Source organism: Callithrix jacchus, chromosome 6, assembly GCF_049354715.1.
Source record: "Callithrix jacchus isolate 240 chromosome 6, calJac240_pri, whole genome shotgun sequence".
In the NCBI taxonomy this organism is placed as follows: domain Eukaryota; kingdom Metazoa; phylum Chordata; class Mammalia; order Primates; family Cebidae; genus Callithrix; species Callithrix jacchus.
The window spans coordinates 48,075,484-48,096,831 of NC_133507.1; the positions used below are offsets into that span (position 1 = coordinate 48,075,484).

At 36.6% G+C, this 21,348-nt stretch overlaps 1 protein-coding gene across 3 annotated transcripts in view; it reads right to left on the bottom strand.

The window, feature by feature from the left end:
• UBE2E3 (ubiquitin conjugating enzyme E2 E3) overlaps positions 1–20,980 on the bottom strand; it is an 82,450-nt gene extending 61,470 nt beyond the window's left edge. Inside the window, exons 1-3 of one of the 3 annotated variants that reach the window (XM_035304362.3) lie at positions 20,610–20,980; positions 19,342–19,560; positions 17,542–17,592 (exon numbers count right to left, since the gene is read on the bottom strand). In XM_035304362.3, coding sequence (XP_035160253.1) covers positions 17,542–17,592; positions 19,342–19,535 — 245 coding nt within the window. In that variant the 5' untranslated portion in view covers positions 19,536–19,560; positions 20,610–20,980. Of the gene's footprint in view, positions 1–17,541; positions 17,593–19,341; positions 19,561–20,101 lie in introns of all 3 variants that reach the window. The other 2 variants (XM_003733157.5, XM_078329090.1) reach the window with 2 other exon arrangements.
• Between the last annotated feature and the right edge of the window lie 368 nt (positions 20,981–21,348).

A 21,348-nucleotide genomic window follows, 5' to 3' on the forward strand; every position in this document is an offset into this window, starting at 1 on the left:
AAGTATGGCAAGGATGTGGAGAAATTGGAACCTTCACAAGCAGTTGGGAAAGTAAAATGGTACAGCTTTTGTGAAAAGCAGTTCAACGGTTCCTCACGAAGACAGAGAAATTATCATACGACAGCAATTCCACTCCTAGGAATACACAGTAAAGAAATAAAAACACGTATTCAAACAAATGTATATTCATGAATCCTTCAAAAGCAACACTATTCACAGTACCCAAAAGGTGAAAACAACCCAAATGCTCACAACTGATAAGGAGATAAAATAAACCAAATGCTTTTTTTGGTATTGAGGTATTTCTTGAAATGCTCAGTGTTTCTTCATACTGTGTGGTATGTCAGAATACTGGGAGCTAACTTTCTTTGTGGTCTTGTAATACCTTCTGTGGAGGAATATTATTTCACTTATCATTTAAAAAAAAACTCGACCTTTAAAATTTTAATATTCTTGCTCATCAGTGAGATTAAATAATTGTCATTTAGCAGTACTGGAATTATGCTTGGGGATTCATATCACACTTGCCTCAAAACAAGCTTGAGGTAGCTTCCCATCTTTTCTTATGCTCTAGAACAAAAGATACATGGGACATTTATACTGCTTACACATTCAATACATCTTATCTGCAGATCTATAGAGAAACTTTAATAAATATTAAAAAGTATGGGCCAGGCGCGGTGGCTCAAGCCTGTAATCCCAGCACTTTGGGAGGCCGAGGCGGGTGGATCACGAGGTCAACAGATCGAGACCATCCTGGTCAACATGGTGAAACCCCGTCTCTACTAAAAATTACAAAAAATTAGCTGGGCACGGTGGTGCATGCCTGTAATCCCAGCCACTCAGGAGGCTGAGGCAGGAGAATTGCCTGAACCCAGGGGGCGGAGGTTGCGGTGAGCCGAGATTGCGCCATTGCACTCCAGCCTGGGTAACAAGAGCGAAACTCCGTCTCAAAAAAAAAAAAAAAAAAAGTATGAATTGAGAAAAGTTATTTTACAAATAACCTAGTTAATGTTTTCAAATGAATTATGAATCGTGTTACTTACCTGAAGGAACTGCTTTTGAAGATTTTTTGGTTTTACTCTTTTTTGGATAAAAATGTATCTGTTGCTTTGAGCCCCTTCAAAGTTGCATCTTATTATGTTCTGATTTATTTCTACTTTCAGCTGTTTGCACTAAAATTTGATGCTTTCTCATTAAGTCTTTAAGTACACATGTGCTCACACACAGGGCCTTAATATTCCTATAAAGACTCCTTCACCACACATTATGACCAACGATTATTTTGCATTATGATGTAGGTAAATTATAGAGGATGCTTAGATTAAGAAATGACTAGCCATTAAAATCAAGTAGGTGGCCAGGCGCAGTTGCTTATGCCTGTAATCTCAGCACATTGGGAGGCCAAGGCAAGCAGATCATGAGGTCAGGAGATCAAGACCATCCTGGCTAACATGGTAAAACCCTATTTCTACTAAAAAAATACAAAAAATAAGCCAGGTGTGGTGGCACGCATGTGTAGTTCCAGCTACTTGGGAGGCTGAGCCAGAAGAATCACTTGAACCTGGGAGGTAGAGGTTGCAACGAGCAGGGTTCGCGCCACTGCACTCCAGCCTGGGTGACAGAGCGAGACTCAGTCTCAAAAAAATAATAATAAAAATAAAAACAAAGTAGAAAACTTGATCTTAACTGTTCTTCTACACCTTCACAGATGATAAACGGTATTTTATCATCTTCCCCTGCCCCTTCCCTACTCTCCTTATCCCAACTAAGACCACTGGTCTCAGTACTAGAAAGAGAGTACTGCTTCTCACATTACTACCTCAATCCTTTTATATGCTTCTTAAAATGCATGTTATCAGGCCACCGTTGACTAACTAAATCAGAATCTCTGTTTTGGGCAACTGTTAATTATAACAATCTCCTGATTCATCACGTCCAACCAGACCACCACCAATTTATAGCATGAGGGTAAGGTGAACCTATAATTTATCATACAAACTTGGGTATTTCTAAAAGTGAAAGGAAATGCTATTAATATTTTTGTCAAGACAACAGATGTCAAACAAAGTGTATGGTCAAGCAGTGTTGCTGTTGTGCTCTACACTTTGAGAATCTGGCTAGTTTCAGAACTACTTTCAACTAAGTTAATTAAAATTATTATCATGGTTAGGGCTATGGTATTTTACTGATGAAATACCATGTTGATGAAAATATAAAGTAACATAAGAGTTAAAACAAGTCCTAGTGCCTGCTTCAGTTTGGAAGGGCACATGACAAGAAGCAGTAAGTACCAGTGAATTAAATAGTAATACAAATGTCTCTCAAAAGACATTATGTGCAGGAAAGACTTCACAAAAAGGTAACATTTGAAATAGGCTTTAAAAGATCACTACTACTCGAAGGATGAAAGCCATCCTAGGTAATGAGAGAGGTAAACAAAGACGCAGAATCTAGAGAACCTAAGTTTTACTCAAGTAATAGGAAACAACACTTTTGCTGCAACATAGAACTTTTCTACATAATGGAAGAAAAAAATAAGGATAAATTAGGAGAGCCAAATGCAGGTAATTTTGATGGAAACCACTGGGATTCTGAGGGAAATCCACCAAAAAGCAGCTGTGATACAATGTGGCAGGAGAGCCTAGGGGAGATAAGGAGGGATAAAGGACGGGGGGGGGGGGGGGTGGTGGAGGATATGGATATCACAAACATGAAAATAATAAAGCAGAGTGGGAGAAAGAAGAGACATTTGAAGCACATCAGAAAAGAAGATGAAACTAAAGAGAAGGTGGGCATATAAAACAAAAAAAAACTAAGAATAAGTCATATGAAAAATACTAAAAGCTAATATTACCAAATAACCTTTCTAAAATAAAATAAAAAGGAAAGCCAGATAACAGAAAGATGAAAGAAATAAAAGACACAAAAGTGAGACGAAATAAACAAATACAGGTGATAGATAAATGGGAAGCTGGATAGTGGATATTAAGTAGAGAAAGATAAGAGAATTAAATGAGCATAAAAAATACCTTAGAAAAAGGAAGAGGTTAAATAATTGAAGAGAGATTAGAATAAGAGTAAGGAAAAAGTGTAGTTTGAGGCAATGGGCTAACAGAAATCCTTTTAAGAACACAAGTTTTCCTGTAAGTGAAAAAAATTTATTAATAATATAAAGACAAACAGATTCAGAGCCACATATTTAAAAGAGCCAAGTGTACATACATACACATTAAGCTCATGCACAAAGTTCAAATTTACTATGAGAGTTCAGAATTGTGGGTGGTGTAAAAGCAAAAGGCTGGAGGAAGAAAATTTTTTTCGCATAATAGACAATTACATATGCAGTAAAAATTATACAAATTTGGTCATATACATTTTATGTAAGAAATACGACCTCTACAAATTATTATATATTACTCAAAGTAATGCTATATAAAACTAGTTTTTTACAGCATTATGATTTGCTATCACTGCAATGTGTAATCTAGACCCGTAATTTGCAAGTCCAAGTGATAGCCCCTCCCCTCCAAGACATGTAGAAATGGAAGGAAGAAGCAGGTTTTGGTGGCCAGAACATGGCTTTTAGTCAGCAGAGTCTAAGGATGTTCAATGTCTTCCAAGTCAAAGCACAATCCAGTCAAAAATAACTAAAATGCTCCTGATGAGAAACACTAAGCAGACAAAGGAGGCTGCTTCTTATACATTTAGATAACAAGGTTAATTTTTAAGTTCAATTATTGTGACAAATTAATTTGATTCTTATAAAGGTTTGCATTTTACCTTAATCTAGCCCCTCAGTTTAATTCATAACTTAAAAGAGACCTATAGTTCTAATAGATATCCGGGTTATCCTAATGCCAAGACTTAATTATCTCTGACAACTGACAAAGAAGTGGCTTGGAGAATGTCATGTTTGAAACAACAGCTTCAGCAAGTATTCGGTTTTCAAAATAATACCTAGAGCAATGGTTAAGTTGAATGCATGCACTAGCATTGTTTTACACCAAATAGCTCCATATGATTTTTATCCTCTAAGGTTTCCTAAAAAAAAGCAATTTCAGCTGAAGTTTTTTTTTTTAATTAAGAAGTTCTATAAAGATGATAACAGCAATATACTGAAGTACTACAATGGGATGAAGGACAATTATAAATTGACAATCATTCTGAAAAGGATACTAGGACACCAACTCATTATTTTGAAAAAGAAAACTGGTAAACAAGTGAAAAAATTAAGCACATATCCTACCTTTACCATGTAACTTACATGATTAGGTAACCAAGTAGGAGAGGAGAGTAAGTTTCTGTTTAGAGCTGTATTATAATGGCTGCTAACATCACAAAAAAAAACCACAACCAGATCTTAGGTGTCTTTTGATAGAAAAGCACACCACCAGGACTTTTGTTTTGTTTAAAAAAAAAAAAGTCGTAGTTACTAAAAAAAAAATCCAGCCTGAATTTGATCAAGCCTCTTAATCTAACTCCCAAATAAAAAAGAAACACTAAAGATGAAGAACTACATTAAACTACACCATAGAAGTCCAATAAGTAAAGCAGACTCTAAGAAACTCAGCCCAGTTTCTTCAATAAATAAATTGCAAAAATGAAGAAAACACTGAGAACCTTATAGATTAGAAAATAATAAAAGACATAACCAATCACAATGTATCTACACTTGACCACTGAACAATGCAGAGATTATGGGCACTGAAAACCTGAGTATAAGCCAGACTTGGTGGCTCAAAGGAGGCTGAGGCAGGAGGATCACTTGAGCCCAGGAGGTTGAGGTGGCAGTGAGTCACAACTGCAAAACTGCACTCCAACCAGGGGAACAGAGCAAGACCTTTTCTCAAAAAAAAAAAAGAAAAGAAAACCTAAGTATAACTTCTGATGCCCCAAAAACTTAACTACGATTAGCCTATTCTTGACCTGAAGCCTTACTAATAACAAAAATATTTTGTATACTACATGTATTACATACGGTATTCTTACAGTATAATAAACAAAAGAAAATATTAAGAAAATCATAAAGGAGATAAAATACATGTACAATACTGTATTTATCAATGTTGTAAGCTTCTCTGAAACAGCAGGCACCTGCAGCTGCAGTCCTCAACCTACAGTACATGTCAAGCAATTCAACTTTTTCTTGTAAAGTTACGACTTTTCTCTGCTTCTTGGGAGCATTTCCAGCATCACTAGTGCCACTTCACATGGGTCCCATGGTGTTATTCAAGGTTTACAGTACTACACTAAATACAATAAAATACATACAAGAACAAAATCACTTTTTGCTGCAATATACAATTTACTGGAGTGATGAACTGCTTATATAGAAATGATCCACATCACATAGTATTTTAAGCAGATACTTGGAACACTAGAGCTCACTGCAACAGCAAAAAGAGGCGGCTATAAAATTATTGCAGTAATACAGTTATGTACTATGGTTAATTTTATGCGGTTATGATTTAATAGCATTTTTACATTTGTTTACATTTCTCTTGACTCCAAATGACAACATGTATGATCTGAAAATGTTTGTGTAAGCTTTGATAAATTCTTCTTATAATAGATTTGTGTATATTTCATAGTAGTAATGATAAAACAGACTAGTATCCACATGTATTTTATGCATTCATGACAAGATTAACTTTTTAATATTTTTCAGTATTCTAGGCTATACCATTCACCTACAACTTTTTTCAAATTGTAAATCTCTAAATATTTTTCCAATATATTTATTGAAAACAATTATGTATAAATGAATCCACTCTTTCAAATCCATGCTGTTCAAAGGTCAACTGAACTTTATTTGGATCCTCATTCAAATAACTGTGGGGAAGGAAGGACAACACCCATTTGTAAACCTAAACAATGACTGATGAGGGAGCTACTGAAAATTTTTAGGCATGTTGACTGCACAATGGTTAAGTTAAAAGGAGTCTTATTTTTTGAAAGTGCATAGTGAAATACTTGCATGTTTTAAGATACAGAGGAAATGACGTCTGAGATTTGTTTTAATGGAATAATGGGAAGGTGAAATGGATGGGGCATAAATAAAAGCCAGATTAGCTATCATTAGGTAATTACACATATATGTAGGTTCATCATATCAGCCTGTTTACTTTTATGTATGTTTCAAGTTTTCCAAAATTAAGAAACCTCAGCAGAAGGGAAAAGTGATAATTGCAACATGCTTATTTTAGGGTTTTCAAAAGAACAAAATGAGTATTTGGCAGTCTTCTAATGGGAATGGGGATATTAAGCATCTGGAAAGATGAGAAAAATGTCTTTTTAAATTTTACAAGGAAACTGGTGTAAATATAAAATGAAGAAAAACTGAAGGCACACTAGTTAAAACTGCCATTGAATTCCATGTAGATTACATGCCTCTGAGTTTGTGTTCAGAGCCTTCAAATGCCAGGTTTCTTCTCATTGTGATACCAGGTAAATTTAGTACAAGCATATATATCACAAATCTAACAAATAACACCAATACCCTAAGAAACAAGTATGAAGCAAGAATAAATCATAAAGCCAATGCCTTATGGTACCCTCTAAATTCTGTTGTTGCTACTGTTTAAATTGAGAAGACTACAGAAAGCAATAGGAAACCATAAAAAATATGTAGCCACAATCTTCTGAGATCGATTCTCCTGGGGACCCTGAATAAATGGATTCTTGATCTACTAAAATTTAATGTGAAAAAAAATGATCCATTTGTAAAGGACTTATAAGATTGTAAATGGCCAAACTAACTACAAATAACCACCCTCAGAAAGGGAATGAACAGTGTTTATAAAAACTGAGACGCATGGATGTAAAGGGAGGATCATCATGATGATTTATAAGTGAAGGAAAATAAAATAAAAAGGTAACAAAATTCATGTTTCCCTAGGCCTTTCATTGAGACCGAAAGATGTGGAACTATACTCCCAAAAGCAATTTTGGACTAGAGATGTCTTTATTTTTCCCCAGACAAGCTGGAAGTTAAACAGAATGACAGAGTATATTTGCTCTGGGACATTAAAGCAACAACAACAAAAAAAACTCTGGAATGGCATAACCAGTCCAAAACCCTCCAAAAAAGGCAGACTAAACCTCACACAAGGAACAAGCACAGCAATATGGCAGTTCCTTTCAAAGGTTCATTTGTTGCAAAGAATCATAAAGTTAAAACAATTATTATATACATGAAGGATCAAAAAGAAGAAACCGGGATTTTAAAAAATTGAATGGCCTGTAATCTCAGCTACTCCGGAGGCTGAGGCAGGAGAATTGCCTGAACCCAGGAGGCAGAGGTTGCAGTGAGCCGAGATCGCGCCATTGCACTCCAGCCCGAGTAACAAGAGCGAAACTCCGTCTCAAAAAAAAAAAAAAATTGAATGACCCTAAGAAGCTGATCATCACTATTGATATTACTCTAATCACCACCTATCGACCAGCACATCCAAAACAGAAGTGATAAACACACACATTATGTTATTTCCCCACACACCCTTATAAAACTGATAAAATGTCAACAGAGATAAAAATCTCAAAAGAGTTAGAATTTAACTTTAATACTGCATTTAGACAAGATGCAAGGTACAGATTTGATTCATAAAACTCAATATTGTCATCAATTTAATAGTTCCGATTTGCAAAGTGGGCCAGCCCCTCTTCCAAAGAGACTCATTGGAAAAAACAAATCCCAGTCTAAACAACATAGCGAAATCCTGTCTCTACTAAAAATACAAAAAGTTGGCCGGGCATGGTGGAGGGTGCCTATAGTACCAGCTACTCAGGAGGCTGAGGTGGGAGGATTGCTTGAAGCCAGGAGGCAGAGGTTACAGTGGGCCAAGATCATGCCAGTGCACTCCAGCCTGAGTGACAGAGTGAGACCCTGTTTCAAAAGAAAAAAAGAGAGAAAAAAAAGCCAATTCCCATACTAATGAGCACAAGTTTATATAAGTTCACAAGTACAAATTCACAAGTTTAGGAAAAACAGTTTAAATAAACTATGAAAATATATAAAATAAGACAAAATAAAGAGGGATCTAATATAAATCCAAATTTCTGCAAAAAAAAAATCAAAGCTGGTATCAATATTGAAAGATAATACATATTCACATTACTGAAATACCAGCTTTAAAAATCCCTTAAAATTCTATGTGATTGGAGCTTTTTCTCACAAAACACAAAAATTCTTATCTGCAAAGAGATTTTTGCCAACTTCAAAGCAATTCATAAGCATGGACTGCTTCACAATACCGAGAAAAAAGTAAAGATAGATTTAAAAGTTACTCCTTTGCCTATAAGAAAGCAATACATGAAGAACTACATGGCAGAAAACAAAGATTTACCTTTTCCATTATGATCATATTTAATCCCTGACCTTCTTCGAACAAGGAAGGAGAACAAGACAAAACAACTGACTACTTGCGTAATGCTCCCTGAAAAGAAAATGCTTCTGAATGATAATTTTTAAAAAATTAGCATAGGAAGCACCTGCCATCCCCAAGCCAAAGAAGGAAACTCTAATTCACTGTCTGGACCTTACTTGCCAGATTCTAAAACCCTACAAGAACACTATTTTGGATCCTTTAAGAAATAAGCAAATAAATGGGATATACTTACACTAAGCATGTACTTACATATCAAAACTCTGTCTTCTTTTGCCAGATTTTTCAAACAGCACTGTACAAAACTAAAAATGCTTTCATTTCAAATCAACAACTAGGTTTTTGCCCTGGATCTGTCATATATACACACTGCATGACACTTGGCAATTTTCTCAATAACACTCACATTCAGTTTTGAAATCTAAACAAGAATAATGATATTTACTTCATAAAGTTGTTTTGGGAATTAAAATATTGTTTATTAGGTTACTGTACAGTGGAACCTAGTACAGTGCAAAGCTGGTCCTCAATATTTCCTCTTTAAGCTTTTGAAGTAAGAGTGAAAGTCACCTATTCATAAAATAGAGTGTATGTGTATGTATGTATATCTTCTTTGTACAGAAATTGATTTCTCACTGAATATCTGTATACTCCTCTACATTTTTTGGCTACTTTACAGTTACTCTACACTGGTGACTAATTCATGCCTTGCTTCCAGACCAAAATACTTGAAAGTTGCCACATGACTCTCCAGGTGTATGTCAGAGCTACAAGATACACAGATCCAAGTCAACACAGAGAAGAGCTACCCAAGACTGTCCCTGGACCCATAGTGGACTTCATATGAATGAGAAATAAATCTTTATACAGTTGAGCCACTGAGCCTTCCAGGTTTGTTTGTAATCACAACATAGCCAGCAAAATTTAACGTCTCCTTTTATAGCCTAATTGTACTTAAATGCTGCAAGGCAAAATACGTACATAAAAATGGCAAGTCTTGTGTTTAAGTATTAAGGATTACCTTCCTTTCAGTGTAATATTGTGTATCTAGAATGAATGGAATGATTACAAGACAGTATTTGAAAACAAAGCGGAAAAACAACCCAGTATACAAAGAACTTTAAAAGAAATGGATACTGATAGTTTCATCTTAAGATAAAAGAACTCTTAAGTCTAAAAATTTTCTCTAGTTAAGCATACAAGTTACAAAACAAAAAAAAGCAACAATCCAAAAATGACAACTGAGAAACCAAAATCAGCTATTAGGAAACAGGTAAAAAAGAAAGCAAAGCAAATAAAAACACCCTTTCATCATGAGTAGTAAGTAATTGCAGTCATGGTCACATAACAGAAGTAGCTGAGCTGTCCCAGCTTATCCGTGCAATTTCACCTCCCATAATTCCAACTTCTCTAGGTCAATCGCAGTCTGAAAATATTAAATGGAAAAATTCCAGAAATAATTCTTAAGTTTTAAATTGCACCTCATTCTAAGTAGCATGATGAAATCTCACACTGTACTGCTCCATCTCACTTGGACTTGAATCATACTTTTGTCCAGTTTACCCAAAATATATTGCTCTAGCTCAGGAATGTCCAATCTTTTGGTTTCCCTGGGCCACAGCAGAAGACAACGAATTGTCTTGGGCTACACATAAAATACACTAACACTAACGATAGCTGATGAGTTTTTTTTTTTAAATGGCAAAAAAAATCTCATAGTGTGTTAACAAAGTTTATGAATTTGTGTTGGGCCACATTCAAAGAAGTCCTGGCCACCATGCAGCCCACAGGCTGTGGGTAAAACAAGCTTGCTCTAGTCACTTAGTCTAGTCTTGACTATCAGACTCTGCTCTAAGAACTGGGAATCCATTACCAACTATCTCAGTGCTTATTTTTAAATAACCCTCATTTACTTAACCATGGCTCCAAAGCCCAAGAGTGGTGATGCTGGCTGTTTGGGTATGCTAAGGGGAAGTTGTAAATCTCTTACTGTGCCTAATTTGTAAACTTTATGTAAACATCACATAAGTATGTATGTATGTATAGGAAAAAAAATACAGTATATAAAGGGTTCAATACGATCTCAAGTTTCAGGCATCCAGTGGGGACTCTTGAAAGATATTCCCCACAGATAAGAGGGAACTATTGTATAGGGCCATAACTGCTTATCTACAATTCTAGAATTCCCAAAACCCTGGAAAAAATAATATATCAAAGGTTTTTTAATAAGGTTGTTACGAAATAATCTGGTAGCAACCCTAAATCTGAACTGACGTGAAACTATTTGTAGCTTCTATTTATCCCACTTGCATGAATATTAATACATTTTTGGTGTGGAAATAGTAATGTACAGAAACAGTAATGCCGTGGAACACAGTACACAAAGTACCACAAACACATCATATTACCTTTCTAAAATGTGAAAATTTCTGCATTCTGAAACACATCTGGCCCCAAGGGTTTGAAATAAAGGACTGTGGACTTGTAAAAATAGAAGTAACTTCTGTATTGTCATAATGATAAAAATAAAACCCACATGAAGAGCACAAATTTCTAACCTTTGTGTAATTCAATGTCAAACTGAATTTTGATGATTGCCCAATGTTATTTCTCCATGATGTTACTTTAATACTCCTAGTAGAACATAATAGGCATAACCAGCCTAAAGCTAGATCATGCCAGGATATAATTAACTGGTACCAGACCTAAAAGAAATAAAAATACTGCTGTAAGCATTTCTGGTCTCAGAAGACCATGATTTAGCAGGTATTCAAGGTAGCCATTCCTGTGGTTTCGTATGAAAAATAACACACACATATGTCAAATAACATAAGATGCATGTAAACTATGCATAGAAGTAGCAAAAAGTGGAGAATCAGCTCTGAGGAAGGTGTAGATGAATATATTAAGAAGGTATCACTAATAAGACAGGAAAACAGTCAAAAGCAAACTATTCAAAATTTCAAGAGGCAAAGTACAGGAACAAATATTTATAGCAAGACCTCTCAGCTTCAGCACTAGACATTTTGGCCCAGATAATTCTTTATTGTGGGGGTCTGTCCTGTGTATTATAGGGTATTCAGCAGCATCTCTGACTTCTACCTACTAATGTCAGCGGTAGCCCCCTTCTCCCTCAGTTATGAAAAGCAAAAATGTCTCCAGGCATTACCAATTGTCACCTAGCCTGGGGGCTGGGGAAGGACATAAATTGCCCCAGTTGAAAACCACTGATCCAAATGCAAAAGAAACACTAAAAGTTTGAAGATGTTTCAGGTTTGGGATTCCAATAAAATGCCCAAATATACTTACCTGTCAAAATTGGTATGGGAAGAAAAAAAAATCACTTTCTATTTCTCTAGATTTACAAGTTATTTAATTATGTTTTTATCTCATACTGATAGGAAAGAAGAAACTGAAAGGTCAAGTTCTTCTTTCTCAAGCTGAAATGTCCTTACAATCTATGTAAGACTTGTTGATTTTCCTGACAATTAAATATATCCATCTGTTGCTACAGCGACTCATTTAAGGAGAGAATAAAGTACCATTGCTTAGAGCATGTAGCTGCAAAGTAACCATGTAAGTTTTTTAAAAGAACATGCTGTTTTCACCCACCTTCTAATTACATTATTGGTATTGAACTTAATAGATTCTTAATAAAAATGTGAAGTTTAGAGGGAAGAATATTATTTTCAGTTGGTCACTCCTTTGGAAAATGTTTCTAGTCACATAGAGTACTAAGTCTCTCTGCTACAGGGGCATGTATGGAGAAAATAACTAGGCCAACTGTAGGTATCAATTTCCTTTTATAAGCAAAAACAGTAGCTGGGTAACCTTTGAATAGGTTATTAAAGATTAAGTATCATACTTATAAAAAAGGTAAAGAATATATCGGATATTTAATAAATTTTCTCTTAAGTCATTAGTTTGCCTGGAATTGCTATTTCTATGTCAATTTGAGAGACTTTAATTTATTAACAGACCTTCACATGCAAAGCACCATGTGAATGAAGCAAGAGATACAAAAAATAATAAGACAATCTCTCCCTTCAAGGAACACTCACTCTTGCAGAAGGTAGACAAATATTATAATACAGCATGATAAAATTACATTATTACAGTTTTGTTGAAGAAACTATTGGCTTATTGAAAAATAAAACATCATTTGCTTTGATCACAAACCATTTAAAATTATCAGTAACACCCAAGTCCCCAGAAAAATCCTCATGATTTTTATTTATTAACAATAAAACTATCTATCTGTAGATGATCACAGCACAGTGGGATGAAAAATACTTTGTCAGAGTAGTTCTGTACTTATCTATTTTAAAACCAAGTTTCCAATTAAGATTTAATTTTTATAAAGAAGGGGTTCCAGAATCTTTTTTTTTTTGAGGAGTTGAAAATAAAAGAACCAGAAAATTAATGAGATACAATCTTTTAGCACACACTAAGTAAAACAAAAACAATTAAATGTATTAAGAAGAAAAAGCAATCTATCTATATGTGTTAGTTTAAAACCAAGTACTCTATAAGCAACCAATAAAGCTAATATAAGGATCACATGTTATTTCAATTATTACCTGCTTTCATATGCCAATTAGAAAAAAGCTTTCAAAATTTCTCCGTAGTTTACAGACAAGGAAAGAATGCTTTGGGGTTAGGTAATGGTAAGATAAAGCAATCCAGAATGTGAATTGTAACAACCACTGATATAATCCCATTCATGTAAAATCACAAATTCTTATGATAAGATATTTTAAAAGGGAAAAACATAATCATTAATCTAAAAATGGTTTATTATATGTTACTGGATAACCATAGTATTCTCTATTGAATTAAATATCATTAACCTTATACGTATTCCTTTAAAAAAGATACAGTATTTGTTCATCTATGCCCAAAGTTTTTTATACTAATTTCGTTTTTACACGAGTTCCTAGGAACTGCTTTTACTGACAGTAAAAACCAAATTTCTTGTTATTTACTTGTACTCAATAATCAGGTGATACATTAAAATAAAATTATTCTTACAGTAAGCTGTCCATGCACCGGAGAAAATGCCAGCAACAGTAAGGGCAAAACACTACACTGTCTCTCTTGTGTTTATCTTGCTGTGGCCACTTTACTGACTCAATTTACACTGCTACAAAACTTATACATATTAATTCATTTAATCCCCACAATAACCCTATAAAAAGGGGGTATCATTTTAATCCCCACTTTACAATTGAGGAAACTGAAGAACAGAAATATTCCAAAGCACATCTAAGGTAACATAGCAAATTAGTGGCAGAGCATGGATCTGAATCCAGTCTTGCTCCGGTACCAGCACTTTTCAAACCACTTATATGTACCATTCACCAGGAATCTTGTTAAATTCAAATTCCGGGTTGGGAATTGAAGGAAGCAAGAGTCTGCATTTCTAACAACCCTAATCTGTGATGCAGATACTGATGGTCTGCAGATCACTCCTTTAAGCAGCAAAGTTCTAGTCTACCCTAGAAAATGATGGAAAGTGGTAGCAACCCTCAGAAGAAAGTAGCATTTATCCTCAATTTGGCTTATAAAGAAGTTAAAGATTACCAACTACTGGTTTAGAAACAACTCTTTTTTTATGATTTCACTTTTTTTTTAAAGAAGTTAACAAAATTACCTGATCTCAAGTTTTGTTTATCAATGTATTAATACTATTAACTTAAAAATGTAATACATATCCCCCAATATGGCCTTTCCCACATTAAAAAACTATTTATTAATAGAAATACCAACGAAAATCTTCAGAATAGATACAATCTGACAAATTCATGAATATTTTAAGAGCATATATTTGTGCTTCTTTCTATATGGAAAGAAATTAAGGGATAAGTTAGAAATCCAATGCCTTTCTAAACTTTTGCTGTTGCACAAGTGGTGACTATGAGAGGACAAGGACACCCTCTGGGAAACAGATGGAAAGCAAATGTCTTAATAACACATCACTAAACAATTCTAGTCGATAATTCTCTCTAAATACAAATAGGGAAATGCCCATAACACAGTTTCCCTTCACTCTCAATGATGTACAAATTATTTATAATCTAATCTATGTAAACAGCATAAACTGAAACCAGTGAATAGACATATATCCCTATTATTTAGTACACTACGGTCCATGGCCCTCCAATACCTAAAACCTGCAATAACACCAAATCACTGGAAATAACATCATTATCAAAGTTTTACACCATCGGGAAAAGAAATATCAACATTATCAAAATATATTAAAACATGTATAAAGCCATACACAATTCAATTAAATCTATCCTAAGATCACCCTGAGTGTTACGTACTAGACTGAACTATATACTAATCAATGAACATTTCATTAATTAAAACATAGGAAAGGATTTTAGAGAAATCATCCCAGTCCAAATAATCTTGGTTTTGCTGAGTTTTGTTGTATTTCACTCAACTTTTTCCTGAATGTACACAGATATGCTTTACATTTCTTCCCTGAGGAAGAATTAAATCTGTCATGTACTTTGACAAGCTTGTAAAAATCATATTCAAAACTGTAATGGAATTCTGCTTAAATAACTACACATGAAAGGCAAATGTATTAGGTTTCATAGATCTCAGGCAATACCAAGTCACATATTCTAGAATTTATGAATATAGATTCCATTTTTAATTACAACATAAATTAATAAATTTAAACTGTACAATCACCATAAAGCTAAAATTCTCATTTACGCACTTGTGAATTAAAAGAACATATAACACCACAATCTGTCACAGATCTGACATGAAGGCAAAAATACAATACAAATTCAGGCTTATTTGTCAAAATTCTAAAATACCTCTATTAAACACTCAGTATTCCAATTCTTACTCAGGACAAAAACTAGGTCTTCTTCCACCCAAAAGAATCTGAAGACACACAAAGTATCTGGATATTTTACTTGCGAGGCATATGGAAAAACAATGCCTCTCAAATAATAAGAAACAACTTATCCTGATTCCCTACTAAGACATATTTTATGTTTGTTTTTCACATATACAGCCACACAGAAACTCATCTATTAAAACTTGAGAATTGAAAGATGTCATTTACAAGAGTTAATAGTCATCACAAGGTTGTGACAAGGGAGTGCAGGGATGAGGTGTTCCATGTTATTGTTCACAGAAAGCCCAAAGTTTTGATGTTTCACTAGTCTAATCACTAAATGAGAAGCATTATTTCAAGGACTTAAATGAAATCTGGGTTATAAAGAGAAAGACAAGTGAAACCTCTGATCTCATTGAAAGAGTCTACTCCCTCTAAAATAATCCTCAGTGACCTTGAGGAAACATTCCCAGGGTTAAACATGTAAAGCAGATTTCTTTGGCAACTGCAACATTAGGCTACCGCTCTGAGGGCACTCAACACATGTCTACTAGGCTCTCTAGATTTATGCACGTACATTAGTTTGTTCCATTTGCAGAAAATCAACAGAAACCTTTAAAAATGTTTGACCTTACATGCAATTTTAAAACATTTAAGAGTTCTGAATTGATAGATCTTTACATCTTTCATAATGGGAAATATCAGAATACACTATGCAAGTTAAGTGATTCTTCCAGAGAGCAAATTTAACTTGACCTCCTAAATGGCTACAGATTTGACACACTATTTAGAAGGCTGGAGGGAAAATACTTTGATTTACTTGTTCTCTAAAGCAGCACTGTTCAACAAAAATATAATGCAAGTCACATTTGTAATTTGAAATATTCTAATAACCATATTAAAATAGTAAAAAAGTAAAATTAAGTTTAATAACATTTTATATAGCCAAATATATCCAAAATATTTCAATATGTAATGAATATATTTTTAAGTCAATTTTTTTTGTAAAAAATCCAATGTACATAAATTTTACCCTTATAGCACATCTCATTTTGGACTAGCCACAAGTGAAGTGATCAACAATGACATGTGGCAAGTAGTTACATTACAGGACAGCACAGCTCTTAATACTTTGAGATCTGACATACCACTATCTCCTTAAAATTAGTTTACATTCATGCTTCCTATTTGAACTGAAATTACAAATACAAGCAAACTTTTCTTTCACTGGATAAATCAGGACCAAATCACCTTATCTGAGGATCCAGTTAACATACACAGTAAGAAGCGATTGGATTATACCCTATTATATCACAAGTAGACTTCAGAGATAGGGTCTGATCATCCCAAGTGAACACAACTTGTAGCAGAAATGCAGGTTAAACACAAAAACATGTTCCTATCAAGCCATAAAACTGCCTTATTTCTTGCAGCCACTCACATTATTGAGCACATATCTCTACACAAATTACCTATAATATTGTTGCCTATGTGTGTCGAATTTTGTAAGCCATATAGTCATCATTAAAAAGAACAGAGCACTATAGAAATGAAATAACAACAATTACTGGAGAAAAAATTATCGACCAACTACTTTCAATGTATCTTATACCAACCAATAATCTTAAATTCATCTGAGTTCCACTGAAATGAATTCCCCCAATTCCAATTCATTTACTGCTTTTCATACACATATTCCAACTACCAAAATTACTAAAAATTTCCGGAAGCAATTAGGACATTTGCTTAAAACGTAAATAATTCCAACAATACACTTTCTAGAAAACGAGGACTAAAACCATTAGCTTAGCACATAAAATCTGTCCTGAAGGCAAGTTACTGAATAAATCAAACAGAAACAATTATATGCTTGTTTACTGCATTTACATTTTGTAACACCACATTCAGCAACTTCTAAATGTGGAAGGTCAGTTCAGATTGCACACAAGCAGTAACTTTAAAGCTTAACAAAATTTTAGAAGTTTCTTCAGCATACTTCTCAATAAACACACTCTGCAGAAATACATCAGAACAAAAATCAGCACCATTCATACGAATCTCAAGCACAAAATCAGTATATTCATAAATCCACAATGTATACTTATGCTAAAAAGTATTTTTCTCCCAATTATATCTAGTTGACCTTCTGCAATTTTTGTTTAATGCACTTGCAAAGCTGTAAAGAAGCAAACATTGTCTCCTCTGCTGCACACATATCCACAGAAGACACACCAATCTCTTCATATTTTTTCACAATTTTAAACCAAAACAACAAAATTCATTTCTTACCTGCAATTAGGAGGAGGATCAAGGGTTATTTCAGCTAGCTCCTTTTGAATTCTGTTAGTGAAATGAGAACAGACAAAAAGGATTTGAGATAGTCTACAGAATAACCAGGGAATTACACTGCCCTCTACCACCATGCAGTTAAATGCAAGGCTGGCTCTGCCTTCAGTAATGCTAACATGGCTGCTTCCTCTTTGTTCTCAGAGGCATAACCCAAATCCCTTAACAGAAACTTTGCAGCTTTTTTTCTCACTTGCTACTGCAAATAAGTAAGTCATTTACACTTGATTTGAGAAATACTCATCCACTAGTACTCAGTAAAGGATATAATATCTATTTCAAAACACTTTTTACCCAAGAAATTCTCTTTTCAAGCTTATATGCAAATGAGACAAAAAGGGAGGAGGGAAAGCACTGGAATATTTGACAAGGACTTCAAGTGACTTTTACTGAGGCAAAAATTAACAGGCTACTGCAAGAGCACATTAACAGTTCTTAAAACATTTTAATCTGTCAAAAAAAAGTTTAAAATTTACAAATATCTTTATTGGTGAAAAACTTTCAAAGACTACTTAACATTCTAATTTAACCATTTCCATTTTTCCTGATCTTAGGTACAGCACTTAAATTTAACAAATATTGAGAAAAAGAGGAGAAAATATATAGGCCTGAGTTAAGGGGAAGAAAAGCAGTTTTCTGATTTGATTCAAATTTAAGATGCTTTCAAAACTTTAGATGTGAAGGATTTTAAATTAGGTCAAAGACTGCTGCCATTCAAAAATATTCTCAAATTATTAATACTTTATTACTGAAACAATAATGATGAAAAGCCATAGAAAAATAAGGTATTTCTGAATCACCACAGAATGCAATACTTGATCAGTTTTTATATTCTTTTTCCTTTACTTGTGACATCAAAATTGGTTAATGCTGTAGATATTATACATTTTACATATAATTACTAGTTTGTGGATATTCCACCACTAGTACCACTGATGGAGTCTCATTGACAGAATTTTTTTTTCTTCACCAGAAAATATAAATCAACAAGAAACAAATGATCTTTCACTTACATCCAATTAAATATGCTTCTTCTGCTGCTGAGTATTAACTTGTCAAGCATATCCACAAGTTTCAGAGTGAAGAGGCCCAAGGACAATACAAGTTTTCTATCACCAAATGACACCTCAAATTGTAAAGGGCGACTTTTCAGTTTGATTTGCCCTCACAAGCACAGGGAGGAATAATCATAATTTAACCACGAAAGTTACCTGTGATGCATGATTTAAAGTCATGTTTTGTAAAACTGTAAGCAGATTTGCAGCACAATTTTAAATCTGCTTTCAAATATAGCAAAACCCTGAATTTGCAAATTTCCTAGCACATATGATCATTTCTGATCATTAAGTTTCATGAAGAGAGGCATTGCTAATCTCTGGAAGTGTCAATCTCATTAAAGAAGATTATGACTCATAAAAGGAAACATCCCGAAAGTACCATCTAATTTGGGTTCGCCAAATTTTCCTTACCAGCTCCTTAAACAATGTGTCAATGTTAGTCTAATCTCTACTCAAGGACACTCTTAACTAAAGTTACCAAAGTACAGAATACGTTTGCTTAAAAATATAATTCTAGTAAAGTTGCTTACATACCACCTTAAGAATGACAATTCATTCAAGTACAAATAAACTGATAATGAAGTAAATATTCCTGAACTATTGTTATTGATGTAAAGCCAACAAAAGTGTCCAACCACCTGGAACAACCTGACAACGTGTGCTGGATCCTTCTTTTACACATTACCTTTTAGCACTAGTGGATAACTTAGCAGTGGTTTTGCTAGAGAGTTTGGTGTTTTTCTTCTGCTGGGTGGCAGAAGGTTTTCTTTCTTCTTGTTCTTCAGGCTCTGGAGCGGCTGGGTCTCGCTGGTCCGCATCTGAACTGCCACTGCTGGTGCTGGGGCTCTCATCATCGGACCTTTGCCTATCACTGGACATCTTGGTGAAGTTATCTCTTGGAAAACTTTTAAAGAGAACGGGGAAGGCGGGAGAGAAAATGTTAAATCTAGGAAATAAACCAACAGCATTTTCTTCTATTCATCTAAAATCGCATTGTTGAAAAATGAAAAAGCTTCAAAAGCGTTCACATTTATTTAATCGTACAACAAGGGTACAGGGGAGGTGATGTGTCTCACAACGCCAGCGTTCAAGGATTTGCCGAACTCAAGTTAGAAAACCCACTCACATTTTTTTCCATCCCTTGGACAATCTATCAATTGTCTACTTTCTCAGAAGGCATGAAACAGATTTGCCAGGGAACTTAGGCAACAAGCATTAATAACATATGACACACTGTAAATAACAGATCTCGCTGAAAAATGTTAAAAAGTCACTAATAACGTCTAAATATTTACACACTGACATTGGTCAAAGCTACCAAATTCCCTTTCCGAAAGGAAAACACACCCTGTTAATCGCCCATATGCTTATTTAAGGTGGCGATTCCTCCTCAGTGCACGGAAAGCCTTTAAATACAACACTTGGAAATTTAAAAATCAACTAACGAGCTGCTCTAGCTTTTTCCACGGCCAGCAGCGAAGATTCATCCGGCCAAGACCGAGCTGCCACCCTGGGAAAAGCAGAATTCAAACTGCACCTTCTGCAAAGCTCCCAATGCCACCAAGGTTCCTCGCTCAATTTTTACATCACGGGCCGACATTTTGTCCAAAATAACGAAAAAAAATTAAAAACCCAAGGGAAAAACAAACAAACAAACAAAGCCCCAAGAAGTGCAACAAATTTCCGCGCCCGCGGAGGCGAGCCGCAGCCGGCGGCGGCGGCCACGCAGCTCCGCGGCCCTTTGTGGGGAGGGCCGCGCGGGGGCCGCGGGCAGCGCTCCCCGCGCCGGGCGCCAAGTGATGTGAGCAGCCCGGCCGGCCCCGCCGCGGCTCGCGGACACCGGCGGCGCGGGCGCCCGGCGCGAACAAAGCTGCCCGCCCCCGCCCCCTCCCCCACCGCCGCCGCCGCCGCCCCGGCCGCCCCCCACGCGGCCCCCCGGCCCCGCCGCCTTACCTCGGCCGCCCGCCCGGCCCGCTCGCGCGCCGCTACGGTGTGGGGGAGGGAGAGAGAAAAAAACCCTTCCTTAAGGAAATGGAGGCAGCTGTGGGGGGGGGAAGGGGGGGGAGGGAAAAAAGAAGCCGAGGAGGCTCTGGCCGGGGAGTGTGGAACATTGAAAGTCGGAGGGGGTTGTGCAGTGCCGGGCTCCGGCCGGAGGGTGGCGCCGCCCCGCGCCTTCGGAAAAAAGGGGGGGAGGTGGGAGCTCGGCTGGGCGAGGGCGCGAGCTCCCGGCGAGGCGGAGGGGACGCGGGAGACCCCCGCGCGCTGTGGCCTCCCGCCGCCGCCGCCCGGCTCGGCTCCTCTCGGCCGCGCAGTCAGCAAGTTCCGAGGCAAGCGAGGGGGGAGGGGCGGGCGCGGCGGCAACGCGCGTGCTTGCTGCTTGCCTGGCGGAGGGACGCGCGCCGCCGGCGCCCAGCGGGCGCGAGCCGTTCCCGCGCGCTCCCGCGCGCGCTCTCCGCGCCTCCCCTCACCCAGGGGGTGCACGCGTCTGCCCGCGCGCGGCCAGGACAAAGAGCGCGGCGGGGACCCAGCGGGCTGGCCCCTGCCGCCCTTGGCCGTGGAGCCCGTGCCAGAGAAGGCGGGGGCGCGGGCACCGTCTCGCGGGGCCGCTGTGCCGCGGGGTGGCTTCCGGCCTGGGCCCGCCTCCGGGGCGAGGCTGCCCATTGGGCTACCCGCGTCCCCAGGGCTGGCCCCA